Consider the following 23,961-nt stretch of genomic DNA (forward strand, 5'->3'; position numbering starts at 1 on the left):
GAAGGTCATTTATCTCAGGCACCTGAGCAGGGAACACGTCAAAATAAAGCTTGTGAATATGAGCCTGAGAAAAATGAACTTTGATACTTTTACAGGGGAATAATGAAATAGTTCGTGAACTACTTTGCAAAAGAAATATCCATTACCCTCAGACTCTCCATTGTTGTAAACAATGGCACTTAAGTACTGAAGAGACACGCAGGTACGTAGATGGATTTCTAACAGCAGCTAAGCAGGTTGGATACCTAACTCCTATTGCAATTGACAGGAACTTGCATATTAAAAAAGGAAAAGCACCCATGCAGTTCTGGGTCAGATTATCAGTTGGGATATCATCCTCAATTTATTAACGTGAAGCTGCAGAAAAAAAGTAGACTGTACAGCTTCCCTCAGCATCAGAGCTCGATCCTGCCCATCTGTCTGCACCTCCAGCAGCTAAAATACCTCCTCCCAGAGTTACATCTCCGATTTCATTGGACCCAGCATTTGCACTGTGGAGTAAATCCCAACCCCTTTGAAGTCGATGGGAGTTTTGTTACTGGAGAGAATAAAGCCAGGTACTTGACCAGCCTTTGGTAATTGAAATGTAGTTGCTACATGTTCACTTTGTGGCCATTATGGATTTCACAGGCTTCAAAGGCAGTGAATGATTTGAATGCTCATGTTACGAGCCCTACAGAAAAATAAGATCTTGCGAGATGCATTCCTGGGTTTGACTTGCAGCTGGAACGCTTTAGTTTGTGCTTCAAATTCTGCCACTTCTGCACCCAGATCAAACCTGAGCCCCCCTCCAGACCCCTTTCTCCTGTTCATCGGAGTCTGTTTCCATGTTGTGGGTTGAAACATGTAATTCTAGTAACTAAGAAAGGCTCAGGCCCACCCAACCCGCGAAGCAGATGTGCCTTCCCTTTGGAGCTTTTTGAAGTACTAGTGGGATCGTTCTAGGGATGGAGCAGCAAAGAAGGATATAGTTTGTTTTAACTTTGTGCCCCAGCACCATGACAGTATCTGCGAGTACTAACAGCATCTACAAAGGAACTGACAGTAGCTCTGATATTTCTTTTGGTGACTTATCTGCAAGTCATTTGATAACTGTACTCATCCCTATATGCTCTTGAGCACAGTAGCAAGGGAACTTTAGTGTGGAAACCCTGTAGCTCTCCAAGAACAGAGCTGCATCTAGTTATCTGGTTCAGAACATTCCTAAAAGCCACTGCAGCCTGCAAAAACCTCCGACAGATCCTGAACTCACTTAGCAAGGCACAACCCTTCACAGGCACTCCGGGAGCTGCAGGAGGCATTTTGTATACCCCAGTGGGCTCTTGCTCAGCTAAACGATGCACTAACGAACAGGGATTCAATGCTAAACAGAAGCAGCTTAAAGTATTTAAAGTGTCAGAGATATGTATATAACCTCATTTCTCTCAGCACTGCTCTTACAAGTGGCTTTGTATTTAGGAAACGTGTTCCATGTCTGTGTAACAAACTCCCATTGCTACTTCTAATCAGTCTTTGAAACCTTGATCTTACCCTTCTCAAACACCAGGTAGGAAAGGGAAGGAGACTACCAGAGACACACAAAACAAAATTAAGAATCTGCTGAAATTTTAAAGTGAATGTAATTTCTCCTAAGATTCAACAAAACTTACACGGGTCTGTTCCACTACCAGCACAGCCAGTTTTCAGACCAGTCCTTGGAAACCACCTCCAGCAAACTGTATTCCTGCTGTGGCCACCCCTTCACCTGGAGGAAACCCCAGGTTGCCTTTGGCCAGGAGCTCAGGGAGGGAGAGGGAAGGAGAAGCAGGGGATCCCGGGCGCGGGAAGGGAAGGTGTGGGAGGAGGGCTGCATCAGGTCTGTGTACAGAGGGTGTTGCAAACGTGCCAGGGAGAGGCCCAGGGAGATCCTGGGGCCCTCTCAAAGTAGGAAAGTCTGAAAAATATTTTCCTAAGCTTGTCTTTGGACAGCTGCAGCCGACTTTAAGCAATGACACCAAGCAAACCGGAATCTGGATACTGCAGTTTTTTAATCCAAACAGATGTCTTCTAACCCCAGATCTCCTCTCACCCTCCCAGGATGCCCTTTCTGCCTTCTCCTCCCTCCACCTCCTCCAACCTGGATGTGAATTGCCCCTGTTCCCCTATGCCAGCTCCATCCCTGGGCTGCCTGTTAGTAAACTTGTTGTCTCTCACCATGCCTGTGACCCAAACAGCCCCTCCAGGGTTAGAATACCAGTCAAGAGGACAGGATTATGCTCCTGGCTTGATGGCTGGGGTTTAGATGCCGAGTCAGTAAGACATTTAAGATATCTGTGCCTCAGGTGTTTCCCACTTTCAAACAGAAGCAGGAGGATCGACCCACTTGTAAAGCAACGAATCGCAAGTCTGTTGGAAGATGTCACAGTCTGGTTATGGTTTAAAACACTGCTAGATCAGCAATTCCTCAAGCTAGCAGGTCAGGATGAGAGCGATGCAGGTGTCGGGCAGCCTTGGTGTGCTCTTTGAGCTGGTGATCACCTGAGCACAGGCAGGGGACAGCAGCACCTGCTGGTGGTGGCCCTGGGCTGGGCCAGGTGAGCCAGGGCTCCAAGTCTGCCCCAACCCAGAGTCCAGCACGTCACAGAAACCAGCTCATCTTGCAATGTAATGAAAGCTGCTGGGAGTTACCTTCTCCTCCACTGCCTGTCCTCTTCCCATGTATTTATATCCCATTTGGAAGTGCTCATTAGTGTTTTACTACCACTTGTCAAACAGCAGCTTGAAATAACAGGGCTGATGAGGGGGATGGGGAAAGCGTGTGAAGAAAACAGACGCAAAAGCAGGTGCTGTTTGCAAAGAGGGTACCCTGGAGCAGTGTGGACCTTATATAGCATTATAGTACACAATGGCAGAGTTTCATTTCCTGTTCTCTCTTGCTATTGCAGAATTGCCAGCTCTCATATTTTCACTGGGTCTCTCTTTCTAGTCCATGTTCTTCCTCATGCACCAACTCACCAAGACAGGCAATTAGGAGAGATGCTGCACTTCTAATTTTTGGATACACTGCTAACACTTATGGCCACAAACCAAAGAGGCTGAAAAAATACCCCAGCAAAAGGCAAAGAGCCCATACATATTATTTTCATGAAGCTTCATGGCTGTTAATCCTTTTTCTCATTTTAGAATTACCATGTTGCAAAGCAGCAATTCTCTTCCTCCCTGTTTCCTTTCAGGATGCTCTTTATTTGCCTCTTCTATATTTTGTCTCCCTTAATTTCTTCTTTCAGTCCTTTCCTCTTCCACTAATCGCCTGTGATTTTCTTTTCTTACCCCACTCATGCCACCAGCTCTCCACAGCCCTTTGGCAGCTTCAGCCCTTCCACCTCCATAACTCCAGCTGCTTTCCAGACACGATCTCACATGCATCCTCCCTGGCCACCCTCACTTTGCAACACTCGTTATTCACCCTCGATTCCAGAAAACACCAAGTTTACTAAGGAAATTTCATAGACCACACAGCAGTTATATGACCTGTAGACAAATTTTTGGGAGTGTTTCTGACAGGAGGTGCCTCTCCTTTCTGGAATCCAGCACCAGACACTACCAAAGCGATCAGCAGACAAGTGCCAACCTCCTTTCTTCATCTTAGGCTCCATCCACAGCCCAATGCTTGAGAAAATTGAGCTGAAAGCCCCGAGTTTTATCATGGCTAAAAGCTTTGACACTCCCGCTGATGCAAGTACTTTGAACGCTGAGCCATTTTGATGTGGTCTCAACAAAACATACTTGTGGTCTGGATCCAGACTTCATCATTTATGTAACTCTAATCTAGACATTAACATTTCCATGTCCCAGCTTAATTTTCTGTAAAACGAGGATCATGTGCCTTTTCCTATCTCTTGGTCCCGTAGGAGGTTCAGTACAGTTTTTCACGTGCTCCAAAGTTCTCAAATGAAGGGACTGAATGCAGGGCCAAGGAGCCAAAGTGCTTTTCTGCCTCCTGGTTGCAGAACCATTATTCTTATTGCTCCAAGAATGCTCTAAATATGCGTACAGTTGGTAGGTAAGATACCAGCGGGCGAGATGTGCACCAGAAACCTTTTCCCTTCGTGCTTAGATCTTTATCTCAAACCTAAACCCCAAACCAGCCACATAAGTTAGACTTAACTACCGCTATCTTATATGACAACTCATTAGACAGGAGCCCTCAGAGGAAATTTTGTTTAAGTCTAAGCAGAGTAACATTCCTTTGCCATGTTTATTATGTCTTGTCCAACAATGATGTCTAAAGGGCTTGCTGTCTATTTGCTAGTGATTTAACGCTGTTTGCCATAAGTCTTTGGAGAACAGGGCATTTAACTTAAAGGGAGTTGTTCTTTTTAAAAGAACAAGAGGGTTTTTTTCCATTGGAACAGGCGCTACAACCTCGGGAACCTCTGCTTGCAACACCAGTCAGGTTTTGCATCCCTGGCTGCTGCTGGTGGGCCAGAGTGGAAAGCGCTAATCCAGGAGTGCTTGAACTTCTCCAGAGCATCTGACATGGGGCCTTTTTGGGTCCAAATGTTCCAAGTGTGTGTGGGAAGGACATTTCCCTTCAGTGGGTCCCTTTGATCTCTCACTTCAGGCTTCCCCTCCAGGCCTATTGTTTGCACATTGCTGCTGTAACTACAGGAAAACAAATGCATTATACAATTTCCCAGACTGACTCACCCTGGTACTTGATGCTTCATGTTGTCTGGTTACCCTGATTGCATCATGTCAGCATGGGAAGCTTAAAGGCTGGTTTTTCTGAGTAATAATACTGCAGTTGAGCAGTAGCTAAAAACAAAAAAAGTTATCATTATTGCTATTATCTTCAACCTGCAAACTACAAGGGAGAAAAACCAAGCAGGCCAAGTCCCTATTAACTAAACCTTGTGTGAATCATGAGTTCCAGTCAGGGGCCATGCTTAAATGATGCAGTATGTGAATATAAAAACCCTTTACTTCTGGAAACTTGGACTCAGCCATTGGAACGGGCCAATCCGTACTACTCCCTCGTCCCCAGCTCCTCTGGGATGCGTTTTGTTCAGTGTGTTGTAAACAGGGAAGGGCGGGAGGTGTCCATGCAGCTGCGTCATGCACAGTGGGAACAGGGCCATTGCTTCTGGGTGGGGATGAAACCCCAGGAAATTTGTCCCCCAGTTAGGGTTCAAGCATCTGACATTCCTGTAACTTGTGTACGTGGAAGGAGGGGGTTATCCACACTATTTATCTTCAGTTGCCCTAGGTGCACCCAGCAAAGCTGACTGAGCTCCAGAGAGCAGCTCCCAACACCTGGGTTGGGGCTCTCCATCGCTGTCCCATGGCCCCTTCCTGAGCCACCCACTTTGGCTGCCCAAACATCCACCAAAATACTCCCCCATCGGATCCCCTATGCATTAGCAAGTTTAATTCTGATGTAGGGCTTCTTCCACAAATCAAAACTTTGTTTAAAAGAAAGGAAAACTCCCTCTCCCATGCCTTTCTCCGTAGCAGGAACATGTTTGGCAAAGGGAGGAATTAAAATTGTTATAATCCCACGCCCGCAAAACATCTCTCGCAAGCATCAAACCTTGCCTCTTCCTTCTGAATAGAGCTGACACAGAAAGCCACTGCTTTCCCTCAGGCCACCACATGCGGCACTAATTGCACCCTCAGCAGCACTGGCTCGATCTATGTACTCAGCGGTGTGGTATCTAGAGGTATCGTGCTTTGGTAAGGAAACGACAGAATCCTCCTCTTACACACGCTGGGCGATGGGCTCATGTGCTCTGCAGGAACTAATTTCAAACGTTTAATTTCATGGAAGCCAGCACAGAGCCAGAGGCGGTGACATCCAATAGCTCACAGAGGAAAGCCATCATCTCTCATACGCCCTGGCCCACAAAGGTTGAAAGGAAAGCTAGATAGTAAAAACATTGCAATAAAACTCCATTTCTGCTTTGAGTCAGCTGTGTGGGACAAAAGCCTCTAATTTCCTGGTATCTCACAGAGAAAAGAATCACTAAAAGCTACGAGACAAAAGACTCTATGCCGACAGCACTTCTCAGATTCATTTTTGATCACTTGATATTTCGTGCAAAGAAGAGGCACTGTGTAAACTAAGTTAAATATATATATTTGCACTGTCAAATCAATAGTGACAAAATTAATAAGGCCTTCTTTAAGCTTTGAGGACATGATTAAAGGGTTTTCCAAGGATATTTCTTCATTCAAAAGGATATAATTACACTTAAACAAGTTATCGTGTTTGTGCACTGCAAGTACAAAAGCAGCTCTTAAGGGACTTGTCTAGACACTTCCACCGTATTTCTTTGTTCTTCTTGTAAAGATGTTTTTTTTAATGGAGAAACTGAAACGCTATCCAATTTTTTCACTATTTCCATCCAAGTTTTCTCTCTTTCTTAATTTCTGATAAAAGAAGATTCCTTCCTTTACAGAACCTGTGTTTCCTCAAATTTTCATTTTACTGAAATTTGCCAGGAAATGTTTTGTAAATCCAGAATGATTTCACCCTTTTCAAATGCATGAAATCCTCTCTAGTTCTGATCTTTCTCATTTTCTCGTATTAGTTTTTCAACCAGAATAACCCAGCAGTGGCCTTTAAAAATTCAAGTAGTGAATTGAAAGAAAATTGCTACCCAAAGTAACATAGACCTGTGACTGTGCAAAAGGTTATTGCCTCAATCAATTATCTGTAACCTCAGATGAACAAGTTTAAAAAACTTGTTTTTAAACCTACGTTAATAAATGCATACCAGTGTGCCAGCTGACTTGCACCAATGCTACAATTATGCATAAAAGTCAGGAAATTATGGATGGAAAGGATAATAAGCAGCATTGTCTGCCTAATTACCAAGTTTGCATATGCAAACAATAATTTGCAAATCTGTGCCTGGCAAGTGTTTTTTCTGAAGTTGCATCAGCAGCTCTAAGGTTAACTCTAACAGCAAAGTAACCCAAAACCACCTCAACTCTGCTTCAACCCATCCTCCCTTTTTTAAAGGGAAGAAAAGCGCTTCATCTGAAGGTGATTAGAGGGGAAAGCGTGCCAGCCCTGCTCCAGCATAATCTGCCTTTTGCTGAAGGGCCGACAAAGTGTGTTGCTTAAAGCATGTCTGCGAATGTGCATGGACTCCAGTGGAAAGCCCAGGTAACTGGGAGTTATGCTTCTTTTTTTCAGGGATTCAGATTTGTTCCTGCTTGACTCTCGAACAATCTGGGCCGCGGAAGAAGGGTGGCTGGTGTTTGACATTACTGCAACCAGTAATCACTGGGTGGTGAATCCCCAACACAACCTTGGCCTGCAGCTGTCTGTGGAAGGCATCGATGGTGAGTATCAGGCACCAGCATTAATCAGTGAGTCCCTTTTGGGTGTACAGTTCCCAGCCAGGGGAAGCCTTAAGCATTCAGTACTCTTTCCTTTCAATAGGATTTCTTAAGCATGTTTTTCCTGAATTTGCCTAAGATGCAAATAATAATAAAAATAATCCATAGACATATTTCAAGTTAAAGACGTGCTCAAATGCTTTAATAGATGGGTAACCTGTCTGCAGTCATTTCAGTATTAGCTACGTACACATCCCCATAAAGGTATGTATATGCTGCTGGCTGATCAGCAGGTAGTGCCATCCAGTCGAGGAGAAAGGAAGAAACTTTCTGATGTGCGAAAAGACACAACTGAGTGATGCAGAAGGCTGCTGTCAATTGGCACAAAAGACCTTTCAAATTCAGAAAACAGCTAGGGACCATTTTAATTTCCTTTGTGGCAGTATAAATGCCTAGTAAAGTTATGCTGGTCTGGACTCCAAGGTCTGCAGCGTGCTTATGGTACAAACCTGTGAGGTTTGGGAATGGGTGGGAAGACCTGGCTCTGAAACATCTACAGAAAGGGTGTGTTTAGAATCAGGCAGGGAATTTTCCTAACCAGGTCTTAACTAAAAAGCCATATTGCTTTGTCTTAAAGTTAAGATTTGTGATGTTTACTTGGAGACTTGTGCAGGGAAACCAAAGTACCGTGGATCTTCTAGGGGGTTCCCAGGACCTGGGACCATCTGGAACTGCCTGGCTGCCCCACGGGAGAGGTTAAGCAAAATCCAGCCCAAGACCATTCCAAATACTCTGAATATAGTTATCTAAGGACATACTTTCATTCTTCAGATATACATCTGTATCACTTGCTATTGGTTTTTATGCAACACTGAATTTTTCAAGTCAGTAGTATTTTGCATGGAGACTGTGCAAAGCAGTTTTGAAACAGGCAACCAGTGGAGAATCATGTACACGAAAGGGAGATTTTACTCGTGAGAGACCTGCGGACAGAGGTGCACAGGGTTTGTTTTAACCTGCCCTTTCTGAATAATCAGTGAATGCAGAAACCCAAATGCAGATACAAAGCAGGAGCTTCACCATGGAAGTTCCTAGTCCCAACCCCAATGACAGATGACTTTTGCCATCTTTGTACAAAGATTCAAATTCAACATGATTTACAAGTTAATCTTAACTTGTAAAGCTAAAACAGTAAGGCAAGTTAACATCCAAGACAAGCTTAACCCGTTTTCAAACACTTGTCCTTGTTTTTAGTTTCCAGTTTGCCTCCTAAAGGAAATACTTGGAAGTACAGGAGTTGTGTCCGCAATCATGGCACATCCATTCAGTTGGGGTTCACGTACAGGAAAACCTTCAAGACTCAGCCCAGAGTCCACAGAAAAGCAATAGCTGGAAGTAGGCTTAATCTCTCTAAACACTACAGATACTACAGGATCACACACACTCGTCTACTGATAGTGTCTTCTTATCACTCCTCGCCCATCCTCACCCAGTGATTTTACAGCAAAAAGTCAATCCCATTTTTCAGCATTAAGGAGGAAGGCAGCTAATTTATGAATATGTTATAGATTTCAATGGAGACTTTCCTTGGATGCTGGCATCCAAGGAAATACTGGAACATTGCACACAGAATAACTCCGTCTGCTCTGCTGGAGCTATCAGGAGCAGACCCTTAAAAGCATACAGCCAGATCTGTCACAGAGAGAGCGATCAAAGACAGAAATCCCTAGGTTCAGTGATAAGTGTGTTCTCATCTGTTATTCAACCCAATGAAAATTAGGAATCTGCTTTCTTTTTACACTCCTGCAAAATCTAGCTGAGTCTGTAAAGGGTTGAAATCATGCACAAAGTGGCTTGCTGCTTTCTCAAAATAGATTAACAAAATACTTTAATCAGCCTGTCATTAAAGTTAGAAGAGCCAACTGCAGAGTTTAAAAAGTAAATACTCAGATACAGGAGCTGATTGTCTGCTTGTCTTCTGTAACCACGTCCCACCCGGCAGCACACCTTTGCACTCAAAGTTCTCCACCATACACGTGAAATTTTCTTTCTATTTTGAATGGCAACGACATGTCCTTCCGTGCTCCCCAAGTCTCATTTTGGATTTAGACCAACTGTGTGTGCTAACAAGAAAGCTGCTTTTACACCTGGGCTTCATATGAAAATCATATGCTGCAAACGCAGCAGGATTTTGATGCTGGGCAATCCCCAGAGCTTTAAGTGAATTAAAAAAAAAAAAAAAAAGGAAAATATTTTCTTCGTATCTGTCATTACAAATAGAGATCTCTAACCATGAAGCCAATACAGTCTATGTAAAAAAATTTCTGACATCGCAAGCACTGTCCAGATGAAATAATACAAAAGAAATTATTTTAACTGATCTTTGTATTTCTTTATGATCTTGCCAAATAAGTCTATTAATGTGTGCAATCAAAGGGTATTTGTTTACTCTTAGAAAACGGGGATCAGCTCAAGCAGCAAGCAAAAGCAACACCAGAGTGGGTCAGAAGCATTCAGCAAGCTCTGATCCCATTTTTGACAGTATTAAAAAAGCAGCTTCATAAAAGCAGAGAAAGCCGTGCCCTCTGGTTCAAAAGCACAGCGTTAGTTCTTTTGGGAGAAGTTTATCGTTGTCTAATGGGGGCTACACACGTGTCCTTGTGTTTAACCCTGCTTTCCGGATGCACAGGAAAGTTAGAAAGCAGATTTTTCCCAGCTTTATTAAAAAGAGATATGCTACTTTGCATACAGAGCATTACATGCCTTTCCCTCACCCCCGAGGAAACATTGCTACCATTCCGGTCTTGAACATGACATGTTGGTGTTAGATGAGGAATTCCTGGGTCAAATGCTACTTATTACTGTGCTAATGCAAATCCATTAAACGTATCGTCATGAGGCTGGGTCCCCTCACTGCACACTGCTGACATACTCTCTAGAGACATGGTAGAGGGAAAATAATTCACACAGGAGAAACCACAGCCATAGATGCCTTTGGTAGTTTAAATAGCTTTGGGAAGCAGAAAGGCTTATTTGAAGGGGCAGGAAAAGCTGTAGGAGCAGAATTCAGTGAGCTCTAACTCCTGCAGCTGAGCTTGTTTTCAGGAAATAAGGCTTCAATCTGGCAAAGCCTGAGCACAAGTGGAACTACTTATACATTTAGCATTAGCTACTTGCTTAAGCACTTTGTGGGCTCAGCCTCAAATGTTTAAAATGAAAACTGTTTGGACAAGTTTCTGGAAAGGAGCTTAAGCAGAAGGTGAAGGAACTGTTGATGTGTGTCCACATATAAATCTACGTACATGAGGTTTTGTACTTGCTCTTTTTGACCAAGCTGTCCCGGTACCCTGCCTGAGACTAGTTTTGCTTTTTTATCTAGTCTGCAGGGCCCGGCACCACTGCTCCGCAGATGGCGAGCCACGGGACCTGGGCATGCCGGGCAGCCCTCCTGCTGCCACGCTCCCATGAAAACACCCCCTGAGCCTGTCCTCTCTGCAAATCCCATGGGCTGCAGCTTGGGAATTACTCACCGAGCTGCACACTTCTAGAAAAAAAAAAAGGAGAGTGGACTCCAGCCTCGTCCAGTCCATTTCTTGGCCTCGAGCTTTGACCACAGCCCCCTTTTCTTCTGGGTCTGTCATATTTACCAATCTTTTGGCCACGTGCAAGAGCCAAGATGGAAATAATTCCATAAAGCCAATGATTTATAAGCCTGGGCATTTACTTCGCTCATCTTAAAAACAGCAGTTATAAAGCATTACCCAGCAATACTTCAGGTTACCAGCTTCTTTTCACACGGTAGTCAGAAACTAGTAAGGTAAGGACATTTTTGTCAGCGGACTGTAGAGCCCCTCGCCTGCTCTCCCCAGCTAGCTGCCTTTCTGGGCTTCCCTAGGAAAGCATCAGCCGTCCTGTGGCATATTTGCTTTGCTGCTGACAAGGCCCAGCCCTGTCCTTAGCAAAAGGACAGCAAAATCCATTAACATAAGTTTGACTTAGCAGCAGTACTCAGTAGCTTGGAACAGAATAATCCTGGATATCACCCCTGGATATCACCACAACAGCACCCAGACATCCTTTGGAGGCAGCAGGGAGAAATGTTAAATTTCCCGCTACCACCTTCTCCTTTTGTAAATAATTGACTTAATTCTACAGAGAATCCACCTTATCATCTTTCACTAATAAGCAAATCGTTTTAAAAGCCTAGGATGAAGGAAGCATGAACAGTGATCAACAGTTTTGCAACAAAGTTAGCGGGTACAGTAATGCTGAGATACAGCAATAAGGAAAATGTCTCTAAATATCTGAACTATTTATTTCTCTCGGCTACAGTATATCTGGAACTCTGTCAGCATTTCATATAAGGCATTTTTATTTTAAGTTAATAACCTTCCAGTGGGAATTTAGTGTTCCTATGGGCTAAGTTTTATGGTTTCTTTTATAGGATCACTTCAAATTATAGGTTGGTGAACTTAAAGAAACCCCTCTAAAGAATGCAGGAAAAGTTAATGCTAAGCGGACTTAGGGTAAAATAATTATATGTAGGACTATTTTATGTAACTTTTACATGCAGATATAAAATGAAGTTAGCTGTGCTGGGCTGCTCTTGTCTGAAGCAGCTTTGCCGATTAAGTCCAGGCCCTTGGTGGATTGATGCATACAGACATGCCTAGGAATCACTCTCACCAGCCAGCAGCTCTCCTCCTCCTTATCCTTACTGTGTCTGCTGAAAATGAAAAGTGCTGCTGACCCTCTTACCAGTCCCTTCTGTCATTAAGGGCAAAGCATCAATCCCAAACTGGCGGGTCTCATCGGAAGGCACGGCCCACAGAACAAGCAGCCGTTCACGGTAGCCTTCTTCAAAGCCACCGAGGTCCACCTCCGCAGTATTCGCTCCACGGGAGGGAAGCAAAGGAGCCAGAATCGATCAAAAACGCCAAAGAACCAGGAAGCTTTCCGGGTGTCAAACATTGCAGGTATGGCGTGGGCCGCCAGTCCGTATTTCTGGGTGTGGGATAATGTTCTGTTGGACTTGACACTGGATGGGAATGGCTTCTCCCATACTCAGCCTGTTTGTTGTGTCTTTGGTCTACCACTACTGTTCTCTTGCTGGTTTGAAACTGCTTGGGATTAGGGATTATTAAAAAAAAATTAGAAAAATAATGTTTCTTTGAAACTGTTAAACTAAGGGATTTCTTAATCCAATATTAAAAAAAAAATCTAACCAGAAAATCTCCTCGTCTCCCACATGAAATAAATTCTCATTTTGAAATGCAAAATAATTATGTTAAACCAATGAGTAAGTGATCAAAACAATGATATATTTCAATGGATCCGAATCAAAACACTGTAGATATTTAGAGTTTGTGATTTAAGTTTAACCCCAAAAAAGTTTAGTAGTCCCAAAAGATTTGCATGGAAGAGGAAAGCCCATTTGTTGCTCAGGATAACTGCAGCTATTCTGGGGGGAGCTGCGCTTCCTAATATGGAAGAAAATTCCATCAGGCATTTGAAATAGAAACGTGGCTTAATTACGAGATACCTCAGAATAACGGGCACTTGGTGACCTTCCCAGCAAGAACCGCAGTGTGGGGCCAGCTCCGCCGAGGGCAGTGGCAAATTCCAGCTCTATTTCTGCGAGCGCCCCACCGGGCAGAAGGAGAGCTTGCAAGAGGTGGAAGGAAAAGGACAGTGTAGGGCACTATATCGTCTTACACAACTCGCCCTCCCCTTGGGTTGCGTGGGGTTACCTGCAAGGCTACGGGAGAACTCTCTCCCATTAGTCTTGTTGCAGCTTCCCAATATTTAATCAGGTCATTCCTGTCCTAGAGCTAACGATGTTTTTCTGCAGCCGTGGTGATAGGTGTGGCCTCTCTGACCTGCCCACATATATGTATTTCCATACTTCTCACCCATAATCCTGGAGTTTCTTAAAATGGTTTTCCATGGCTCATGCTTCCGACCTCTGGGTTTTTGCAGTTCCCCAAGCATACATGATCTGCAGTTTAAGTGTGCATTTTATGATCTATTTGATATATCAATTCAATTTTTAAAGCATGGGTAGTGGGCAAAAGAATTTACTTCTGCGAGTAGGTTAGAAAAGTCCCTGTAACCTGCTTGATCAATCAAGTCCTGCTTCCAGCTTGGAGACCCCATGTTGAGCTCATTTCCAACAAGAGCTGTAGAAATATTTTCCAGTACTTCTACTTGGGTCTCTGGCTCAGGCTCTACGTCCAGGATGGACACAACTTTAAAACTGCACTGATAGTCACAGTTGTTCAGATCTACAGTTCAGACCCATGCTCTACTCTGGCTTCAGCACTGTCAACCGATGTGAGAAGTCTGTAATCTGGATCCAGCTGCACAGGACAGAAGAACAGACTCCACATTATCTTAGTGTCATACGTTGCCTTTATAGACCTGAAGGTGCAACTATCACCAGTAACACAAGCGATTCAAAGACATTTAGAAATTCGGAAAATCGGTAAATGGTGCCTTTCCCTATCACTCCTTTCACAGGTTCTCATTTTATATAGTAGGCAATAATCAAAGAGATCTGCTTTTTGCTAATATGAGGTCAGAGGAAGCCCAGGGAAAAAAAAAGAAAAAAAAAGAAGCTACTTTTCCAGGCCGTTTTTGGATTTGCACAAAAGGCCAGAGGGGCTTTTCATATGTATTGAACCCAGCCGTTATTTTATGGCTAAAACTGAAAATGTTTTAAAAAAAAAAAAGCGCCACGTGTGCAACAGGTGAACAGTGATGCCTCACTCCCTGTTGGGGTGTTGCTGGGGGCTGTGGGTGCTGGGTCAGCCCAGCCTGACCGACCCCTGTTCCCCCTGCAGAGAACAGCAGCAGCGACCAGCGACAAGCCTGCAAGAAGCACGAGCTCTACGTCAGCTTCAGGGACCTGGGGTGGCAGGTAAGGGCTGTGTGTGGCCGGGCGGTGAGCTGGGGTGCCTTTGCATATCACTTACTGAGCTGCAATAGTAAGAACAAGCTAATAACCTGATGTTTTTTTTATCCCGGGGGGAGGAAAATTGCGTACTGCCTTTACCACGCTGAAGAAGTGCTTCTGCAAAGTTAGGATATACACATATTTAGTGTGAGACTGGCTAGAAACTCAACACGCTTAAGTCCTGAATTCTCTCTGGCAGCGCTAAAGGCGCACACGGATCTCCATTTTCATCTGTCAATTCTTTTAGACTTGGTTAAGGCATTGTCATTTCTGAAAGCTTGTACCTGCATTTCAGCCATGGCTGAAGTGATCCTTGTGGACAGCTGGGAGGATGCTGCTGAATGGATAAACTAAACCCAGCTGCATTATGGGCATGTTTGCAAAGTGGGATACATCCCTCCAGGAAAAGCAGTCGCTTATGAGGTGTATAAGATAGCATTAAAGAAGCCAGATGTTTATTTTGCAGGCTACTGTAATTGTATGTACATATACATACATATGTATACATATAAAGACATACGAATTGTTAGATTTTCTACTTTTTGTTTCACTGCACCTATTTCTGTCTTTCTCCACAATCTAACATCTTCAATTTACTCAAGGACTGGATCATCGCTCCAGAGGGCTATGCTGCCTATTACTGTGAAGGAGAATGTGCTTTCCCGTTGAATTCATACATGAATGCTACAAATCATGCCATTGTACAGACACTGGTAGGTGCACTGTAGCTCCTAGTAGAGTTATTTCTGATAGGTGCTACTCAGAAGTAAGTTTCTACACAAAAAAGTCTCTAAGCTAACAAGAGAAGGAAGGTCTGTGTTAGCTCATTAAGATGCCTGCAGCATCTGGCTAAACATGTCTCACCAAGTGGCCTGAATTAATAGTTGGCTAGGAATTACCCTGCCTTTGCTGCAAGCATTGACATGCTCTCTGTAGTTTCAAAGGGCCCTGTGATAGACATCTTAATGGTGGCACAGTCCCACCACATGGGAAGGGAAGAGCAGGGTGCGAGACCCACTATCAGCATCTCTTGGAAAAACTCTGTATGGATCCACTGTAGGCTGCCACCAAAAGGGGATTTGGGGGCAGACTGAGGAAGGGGTCAGCTAATCTCAAAATTACAGAGCCCAGCTGCTCTGTGGGTGTATTTGTGTTATGAAATTGTGCAAAGATATCCAGATGGGAGCCCTGAGCTGGCGTGTCCTCATGACACAGAGCCTCTGCTCAGGGGGACTGTTGGCTGGGGACAGCCCAGCCCCAGCTCTGTCACCAAAGCCAATGCACCCCAGCTCTTGGCATGGACCAGAAGACACGCCGCTCCCCAGTAGCCTGGCTGTGCAGCACCCCCAGCTGACCTGCCCGGAGGCCCTCCCTTAGCCAGCTCAGGTCCAGCTCAACAGCCTCAGCCCCTGCGCACATTGGCAGGACACGAGGATGCTCACTCCATCTTTTCACCTACATCCCATGTCCTGTGCATCTCCAAGGACAACGCTGCAAAAAGCATTAAGGAAACTAGAAGCATCTACATTTCCAAAGGAATAAATATCTACATGTTTTTCTCCCGGTAAATTGCTTTTTCCCTTGCTCTCCTCCTCAGAGGTCCCGCAGCAGGGAGCACAAGGGACCCAGAGCCCTTGGCCCCAGCTGGGTCTCAGGGACGGGGGCCCCCCACCCAGAGCTGATGGGATTTCTCACAAAACCTCACCTGTGTGTCCCACAGAGTTTATCGTAACTGGTACACTTCTGCAGAACACTGGCTGCTCTGACAAATGGGGATTTTCTAATGAAAACCTGCTTCACTGAAAGATTTCCAAGGAGATCTGACTTGGGTGCGTGCGTCACACTCTGTACACGCAGGGGACATCTCAAGACATTTGTACACAAAGCCAGGTGTTCAAAACATGTCTGAGTGAGTGCATGGGCCAGACAGAAGGTTGCCTGGGAAAGAAAAATATGGGGGAGGAAAGGGGAAAAGTAAATCTTAACATGCATCTACTTTCATTCCCCAGGTTCACTTTATAAACCCAGAGACTGTGCCGAAACCCTGCTGTGCTCCTACGCAACTCAATGCCATCTCAGTGCTCTATTTTGATGACAGCTCCAACGTTATCTTAAAAAAATACAGGAACATGGTGGTACGAGCATGTGGCTGTCATTAGATTAGTAGGAAAGACAAGAAAAAAGAAGTTATTTGTAAAGAGTGGTTTTGTACGGCTGTGTGGGGGAGGGGAAAAGGTTAGCACTCCGGCAATGGGGTTAAAAAAAAAAAAATCCCAAACGGTTTTTAGGACCAGGCTTCTGAAAGTTCAGACAATGGAACAGTTTCTGGATCTAAGTGGCATTTGAACACATTTTGTTTTAGTTTATTACAGACAATGAGCTTGTAAACTGAAACAAGCCAGAGAAACCATGTAAAACCAAATCTGCCTACAAAATTGGCTCCTACGATACATACTTTTGCAAATGAGTCTTTCCGAAGATTGCAAACTCACTAGTGCTGATTGTGAGTTAAAAAATTAATAATCTATCCAAGGTGAGAATGTGCTGTGTCTAATAAGCATGTGTAGTTCCTGTAATACAGTTTGCAATAAAATAAGTAAACAAAATATACCTGGAGTGAACAGGTATTTTGTTAGAGAGTTATTACCTCCATCCCTCTGTTTGCTTCAATTTCATAAGCAAAAGCAAAGACCAATTACATCCAACTTCCAGTTTTAAACTACAGTAGCAAAAGCTGTATCTGGATTGACACAAATTCAAAGGACAGATTAGTCTAAGGGGAAAAAAAAGAACTTTCTGATTGGCAAGCAAAATAACTAAAGAAAATACTTCCAAAGAGCAAGAATTTTTGGGTATATTTTTTTGTCAACAGGGAAAGAAATTTCCTCTAGCAACCAGAAAGAATTTGAATTTGCTATGAACTTGAAACAAGAAAGCAGCAGAATGTTAAGAAACAAGAATTATACCGAATGTCTAGCTGGGTATCCTAAGCAGTTACGGAGTTGTGAAAGTGCCAGCTAAAGATCCTGCTCCTGTTTGGAAAATGTCCATTGACTTCACTGACAGAACAAGTTCCAACGCTTTTGCAAAATTGTGGAGGTTCAAGGGCCGAAGGTGCTGTAAGCTGGGACCCAGCACCACACAGATTCAGCTAGAAACAAGCTAGGAAACCTTACTGCCCAGAGCCAGTGTGTACGATAAAACCCCAGCTCTATTATTGGCTTCACCTTTTAAAAAAAAAAATTTAGAAAACAATTCCCTTTCAAGAGCCACGGCAACAAGCTGGAACCAGGAGCAAGAAAACGTCCCCTGAAGGCTTCTTTTTTTACCTTCTTTCAAAGTCACAGGTTACACAAACATCACTTAATGTAATTAAAACTCAATTAAAGGTGTTGTGAAAAAGAATACAAAGTAGCAGTAACCAATCACAAACTGATTCCACACTTTGGCATACCTTGCGATTAGAAAACTAGGATTGGCCTTAATTTCACCAAGGAGATAAAAAAAGAAAACTCTGCCCCCTAAACCACCAGGTCCTCAGCACACCCAGCTCTAAATCTCCAAACTTCAAAAACCTAAACCTCCAACAGACTGGTCCAGAACGTAATAAATCCCTGGAGATGGTTCTCGCTGCGCAGCGAGCAGACAGGGCGATGCAGCCGCAGAGGGGACTTGGCTCCATGTCTTGCCTTAGAGGAGAGTCAGAGAAAGAAGATAAATGAACACAACCGCCCGATTCTGGAAATCAGTCACTGCTCTTCTTTCTTTAAATCACCAATCAAATCCAGACCAGATGCCTTGCTTTAAAAATAAGCAAAAGAAAAAAAAATTCACGGTCTATGAAATAAATTGGAAACTTGTTTCTGATGGTCTAATTCTAATCTCATTTAAGTCAATTGGTGTTTTCCCAGTAGCAGGATTAGGGAAAGTGGCAGTCTCTCCATGACATTGGTAGGTGTTGGACCGGGGCCTCGGTGTGCAGTTGCCACGTCGCCAGATGTGCCCAGTTTCCAACCCAGGTGACTCAAACACCCACAGGACCAGCCTGGCCACAGCACACTCTGCAGGTGTGACTCCAGCAAACTTCCCAACTGCCCCAAGGTGAGACTTTGACCAAGTAGTTACAGCCAGCCAAAGGGCAGGACAACAGCTGGATCCAAAAGACCACCTCTCCCTGGAGCCTGCAGACAGGACCATCTACGACAAACAGCCAAGACTGCCCTCAGTGCATCTCTTATTTAGAGTGAGGCACTGAAATCACACAGATTGGAAGTGTCTTTTGACATCGTATACGTACATACACCAGTGCTTCTGCAAACCTTCTAAAGGAAGCGAAGGTGCTGCCTAGAAAGTTAAAAGCTAGTCACACCTAAACTTCCACTATTTAGTAGTCAAGGATTAGTTTTTCTTGCAGGTGTTTCAGTGTTGGTGGTCACTGCGTTGGTGTATTGCATTTTTAACTTGGACCACAGTATCTTGCTGTATAGGATTCATATATTAAGTATTATGTGGGGATTGTTTCTGTTTTGTTTAGGGTTGGTTTTTTTTTTTTAGACATACTAACAGGATTTCTGTTGCTAGGCTCAACATCAGCTTCACTGTTTGTACATTTTTATGTAAATAGTTGTCACAAGCGGAAGAAGAATTATTTATTTCCATCTCTGAATTCCTTTTCAATCACATCCAGGAAAAATGATTCTCGGTTCCTAAACACATTTGTTTCCTTATTTAAGAAGATATTTATTAACAGTTGGCAAAAATGCATACACGTTTCCGGTTCTTTTCATAGAGCAGTTGTCAGAAGCCTTTTGTACAAACTAGTAAAATAAATCTTTGCAACTTTACAAAAGATATCCCAACAACATTGTGTATCTGTGTGGTTATTCTCCCTATATTCAAAGAACCTTTCTGGCTGTGCAATAGTTCATCTTGAGCCTCTGTTTTCATGTAGATCAATCTCTATGCCCATGCAAAATCAGCACATCGCTATTTGGTGCGACTCCTTCAGTCCAAATACAACAGAGAGGGAAGAACACACAAAAAAAATTGAATATGTTTTGTAGACTGCACTGCAAAGATCCATGATTGAATTATAGTGCAGCTGTCAGCAGCTGTTTCAAAGCAGCAGGGGGTAAATTAGTTCTGTTTACTGCTAACATAGTTCAGAGATTTAGTCATCCCAATAAAATTATAGAGGCACAAGAAAGGAAAAAAGGAACTCCAAAGGAACATCAGCCAAGAAGCTGACATTTTCTAATTTAGATTGTTTTAGCATATTTCAGAGATGCTGCTGGCATGAGGTTTCCTACTGTGGATACCACACCGCATTGCTATGGAGGCAGCTGAAGAAAAAAAAAAAGGTCTAAATCCCTGTATTAACTAAACATTGTATCTTCAGGGCATAACAGCAATTTTGGGGTTCTTGTTTACTTTGAACTGTGAGCAGAGTTGTGCCAGTTTATGTAGATGTATTTGCTGATCCAGAGGCTTAAATCATCATCATTTTGCAGTTAAACTATCATCTTTCACAAGCGATTATAAGTTCATAAGTAAATTTGCTTTGTGGGCTAATCTGAAGTCCAGCAAAGCATCAGTGGAAAGACCTTTATTGGCCTAAACTCATGCCTACTTGGCTTTTGTATGCCCAGACTAACTTCAGGAGGATCCTCTGATATTTCTCAGTATGGTCCCAATTCTCTGCATTTAGACCCAGCGTAAAGTGGGGAGGTGGTTCCAGCAAGGGGAGGGGAAAAAAAGGAATGAAATAAAAGGAAAATAATCCTGGTTTACAATGCCAGTCTTGCCGCCAACAGAAGCTTTACCACTAACTTCAACACGTCTAGCCTTATATCATGAAATATCGGTTGGTTTCCAGCTCTGCCACAAAGACACACAACTTGCTGGATGTGCTTTGTAGCAGCTTTCCCAGCCTGGGAGCCAAAACTCCATTCCCGAGCTGGTTGCAGCTCCCCTCGGTCCTCAGAGCTACTGTGGCTTTGTCTCCTCATCTACTGTTCTGGAACAAGAACTCTTGACGCGAATACGTGTGCTGCCATGAACTGGCAGGGCCATAAAACTAGTGAACCAGCTTCAAAACGGCTAGATTTATCTGAGTAATGACATTTTAAAGCACATTTAAAACATTTTATAGATCAGCTATTTTAACTTCCTTTCAGGCCAAACTTTGAGGATGTTGTGTTTGCTTAATTGAGCTATTTTAGATCTGTTCCAGTACTGACAATAGGATCCTTTTGTCCCTATGCAGGAAACTGCCTCCGTTGCTGCCAACATTCGTATAATAAAAGATAATGATTTAAGTAAGCCTTAGTGTAATTTTAAGATTTCTGATTTTTATGGAAGTGTCAGCTGTAAAGCCCAAAACCAGAGAGGGAGAGCAGAGCTCACACAAGCACAGCTCAGTGGCGTTGCCAAGGACCACGGGATATCCTCAGCTGCTCTGTTCAATCCTTTCAGCTCTGCCTGCAAGACGAACCGACACTTTCTGCGTAAGTAACACCAAAAAGACTCATCTTTTGAGTTCAGAATTTTTCTGAACTCTGGTCTATGTTTCCATCCAAAGACCCTGCTTGCCGACTTCCATTGCTGCCACAAATATGTTATGCTCTGTGTTCAGCTGTTCCTTTGGAGAGAAATTCTGCCCAATTAAGCTAAAAGGAGTCTGTTTGAAGTTTTTATTTATCAGGTAATGATTGACAAGACCTTGAGGCAAAAACTAGGCGCACTTTATACTACAGTCATTCATTACCCAAGTACAAAAGCAAGACAAATGGGTTATTATAGCCACTTTGAGATACTCTGTTTTAAATAAAAATCTCTATTCCCTTTTTCTGCTTAATGCAATAGAATTTGTATTCCTAAATCAGCAGCTAAGAAAGATCAGAAGTTTTGGATAACAGACATTTAATGCACTGATTTCTTTTCTAGTGTGGTTTTCCATATAGCATGGTTCTATGCTGGTTTTCCTAGGGCCTGTTGGCTGACCAGGCAGTAGGAGCATACTTTTTAATTTAATGTTTTGAGAGTTATTTTGCTATGGTGAGGTTTGCCACTTTGGGACAAATCTGCTGTTTTCTCCAATTAATAGAATACTGATGTTTGAATTAATTCCATAAACGAAGACAGCACAATCTTTAGACAGCTTGAGTTTGGTTTTACATTTAAAAGGAAAACAGGACAAGTCATAGTCAAATTCATCAACTCCACATTTCCCCCCCCCCCCCCCCCCCCCAAGGGAGAAAAGGGGGCTACAGCCTCAGTCCCACCAACCCTTCAGAAGATAGCTTTGCACTTGACTAGTTTTTGCAGGCGTGGGTAAGCCTTTAACCATTTGCAGGATAAGGCTCGACATGGGGCTGCTTGAATTAACCTCACCCTCAAAGAATTGGCTTGCTTGTCTGCAATAAAACGCAATCCCAGGCCAGTCAGCAGTAATTTGGGGAACGGAGCGTTTGTGCCTGGAATTGGGAGGGGGCGAGTGGCTGTATTCACTGCAATGTCCGTGGGCTTGCCCATAATTAAAAACATGCACTTACCCTTCCTGAACGGGAAGCTGAAGCGACTCCTGAGTTAGCAGCTCTGTGCTGCTGGTAACCTTGAGCTAATGGTCTTACTTTCAGCAGCTCTTAAGAAGGGGGGATGCCAGGACCTCAGCATATCTGTTGTGCTTTAGAGTGGCAGCACCTGTAGCTCAAGCCCAGAACTTCAGGTTTAGGCTAAGTTTCCAAAGCAGCACATACAGGTTTGTGATGTCACTGTGGTCGTGGGGTACAAGAAGCCCCACAGAAGCGCTGGGAGCCTTTCGACCTGGCTCCCCACCTTCCCCTCCCTTATATGATCTCATGATCTCTCTGCTAAGAGACTCTAAGGTCTAGAGCAAGCAATGGCCCTGGTAGTGGCCAGACACTAATGGTGACACCAGCAAGGTGACCTTTGGCTTGGCTAATGAAGGCAAACTGTTGCAGGCTGCTGGATTTATTCCCATGTTATTTGTTGCTGCTGTGTCAGGTGCTTCATATAAAATATGTGGAAGCAGAGACATTCAGTGTCTGGACTTGGTTATGAAGGGTCAGAGCTCAAAGATATCATTTCTCAGGTCCCAACAATTTAAGCCATTTTGTTCAGTGTTTATACTGAGCAGAGAGGTCGATGGCTCTACATCCATCCGCCTTGGGCAGAAGTACTGGTCAGCCCCTTAAAAAAAAAAAAAAATTTGGGCACTTGCTTAATGAGAACAAATTCCTCATTTTAGCTCCTGTCTTTGACAATATACTAAGCATAGCAGAAAGGAGCACAAACCAACATACTCGGCTGATCCAAAACTGATACATGAAGAGTGTTGCTTCTGATGTGTTTATTAATTTCTCACAGTGATCTACTGCCACTAGTGACCTATATTTGGATCCTGAAGCTAGAGTCTCTCTCTCAAATCCACTGAATTGAGTTGTTCATCCTTGACAGGGAATGACCTGGCTAGACTGCAGTTTTAGGACTTGGTTAATTACTCCAAGGACATATTTAATGAAAGCTCAGGGCTAAGTTTTGGAGCGGACAGTAAGAAGTATGGCCAGGCATTTTCAAGAAGAAAGCACGCAGCTACTCACTTTGCAACTGCACAATGGTGTGTTGAAATCCATCTTGCAGGGTTCCCTTGGAAACCCAACCAGTGGTTTTGGGGAGAAGGAACATGACACTCACAGAGGTTGGGCCACCATTGACTTGGAGCAACTTTAATGAAGACGTCTTTTTCCCAACAGCAAGGCAGACTTTTTTATTTTATTTTTAAATTAGAGAAATGCACAAGTGACTCCAAGTTCAGCCCATCAGTTGTTTTGGTTTCACATGACTACTGAGAAATCAACTGTAAAAGCTGGTGCAGTTATATACACACATACCATGCACAGAACGTGAACTGTAAATACTGGCAGGGAGTCTGGTTTAAGAAGCTGCAGTTAACGTCGTGTAAGAACAGCCCTTAGAACCCCCATTTCCAGAGATTTATATTGCAGGGGATGGAGAGGGAATAAATCCGATTTTGCTGGAACATTGCCTACAACTTCTCAGCCATAAAGCCTTTATTTATGGCTGTTACACAGCGTGAAGGATTCGATTTGTCCTTTGTTATGAATTTCAGTGGATCATGTAACTTTATTTTTTAAAAGTTGGTATTTTTGGTTTGCAGGAAAAAACAAAGCTCTTCATAGTCCATACTAGTGGCGATGCGCTTAGAACACACTTGATTGGGACCACACTGTACTGTCTCCAAGTCCTGCAATTTCTTCCACCAGGGTCCACAGAAAAGGAAGAGACAATGTAATAAAGGACTTGCACGAGTTTGGTGTGCTTGAGGATGAAGTCTAGGCTCTCAGTTGAGGTATCCTCTACCCCAACCTCCACCACCTCAGTCACAATTATTTCAATCTTTAGTTGGGAATGGCACCAGCTCCCTCCGAGAGCTGCTGGAGGGACTTCTGCTCAGAAGCAATCGCTCCAGCTTCACAGGAGTAGGTGGAAAATCATAACCAACTCAAAGCACAAACCGTATCAGCTCTTGCCAGCTTTGAGAGATTTCCTGCTTCTAGTAGCAGCTGAGAACAAGAAGCTCAATAAAAAAAAAAAAAAAAATCACAACCAGAGCAAAACCTGTGTCTTCAGTGACA

At 43.6% G+C, this 23,961-nt stretch overlaps 1 protein-coding gene across 1 annotated transcript in view; it reads left to right on the plus strand.

Moving 5' to 3' along the window:
- Positions 1 to 16,443, plus strand: part of BMP7 (bone morphogenetic protein 7) — a 45,060-nt gene extending 28,617 nt beyond the window's left edge. The window contains exons 3-7 of the mRNA XM_074157049.1: positions 7,184 to 7,332; positions 12,108 to 12,305; positions 14,172 to 14,248; positions 14,887 to 14,997; positions 16,294 to 16,443. Coding sequence (XP_074013150.1) covers positions 7,184 to 7,332; positions 12,108 to 12,305; positions 14,172 to 14,248; positions 14,887 to 14,997; positions 16,294 to 16,443 — 685 coding nt within the window. The remainder of the gene's footprint in view (positions 1 to 7,183; positions 7,333 to 12,107; positions 12,306 to 14,171; positions 14,249 to 14,886; positions 14,998 to 16,293) is intronic.
- Positions 16,444 to 23,961: the final 7,518 nt, after the last annotated feature.

The sequence above is a fragment of the Numenius arquata genome, chromosome 12 (assembly GCF_964106895.1).
Source record: "Numenius arquata chromosome 12, bNumArq3.hap1.1, whole genome shotgun sequence".
NCBI classification, from domain to species: Eukaryota; Metazoa; Chordata; class Aves; order Charadriiformes; family Scolopacidae; genus Numenius; species Numenius arquata.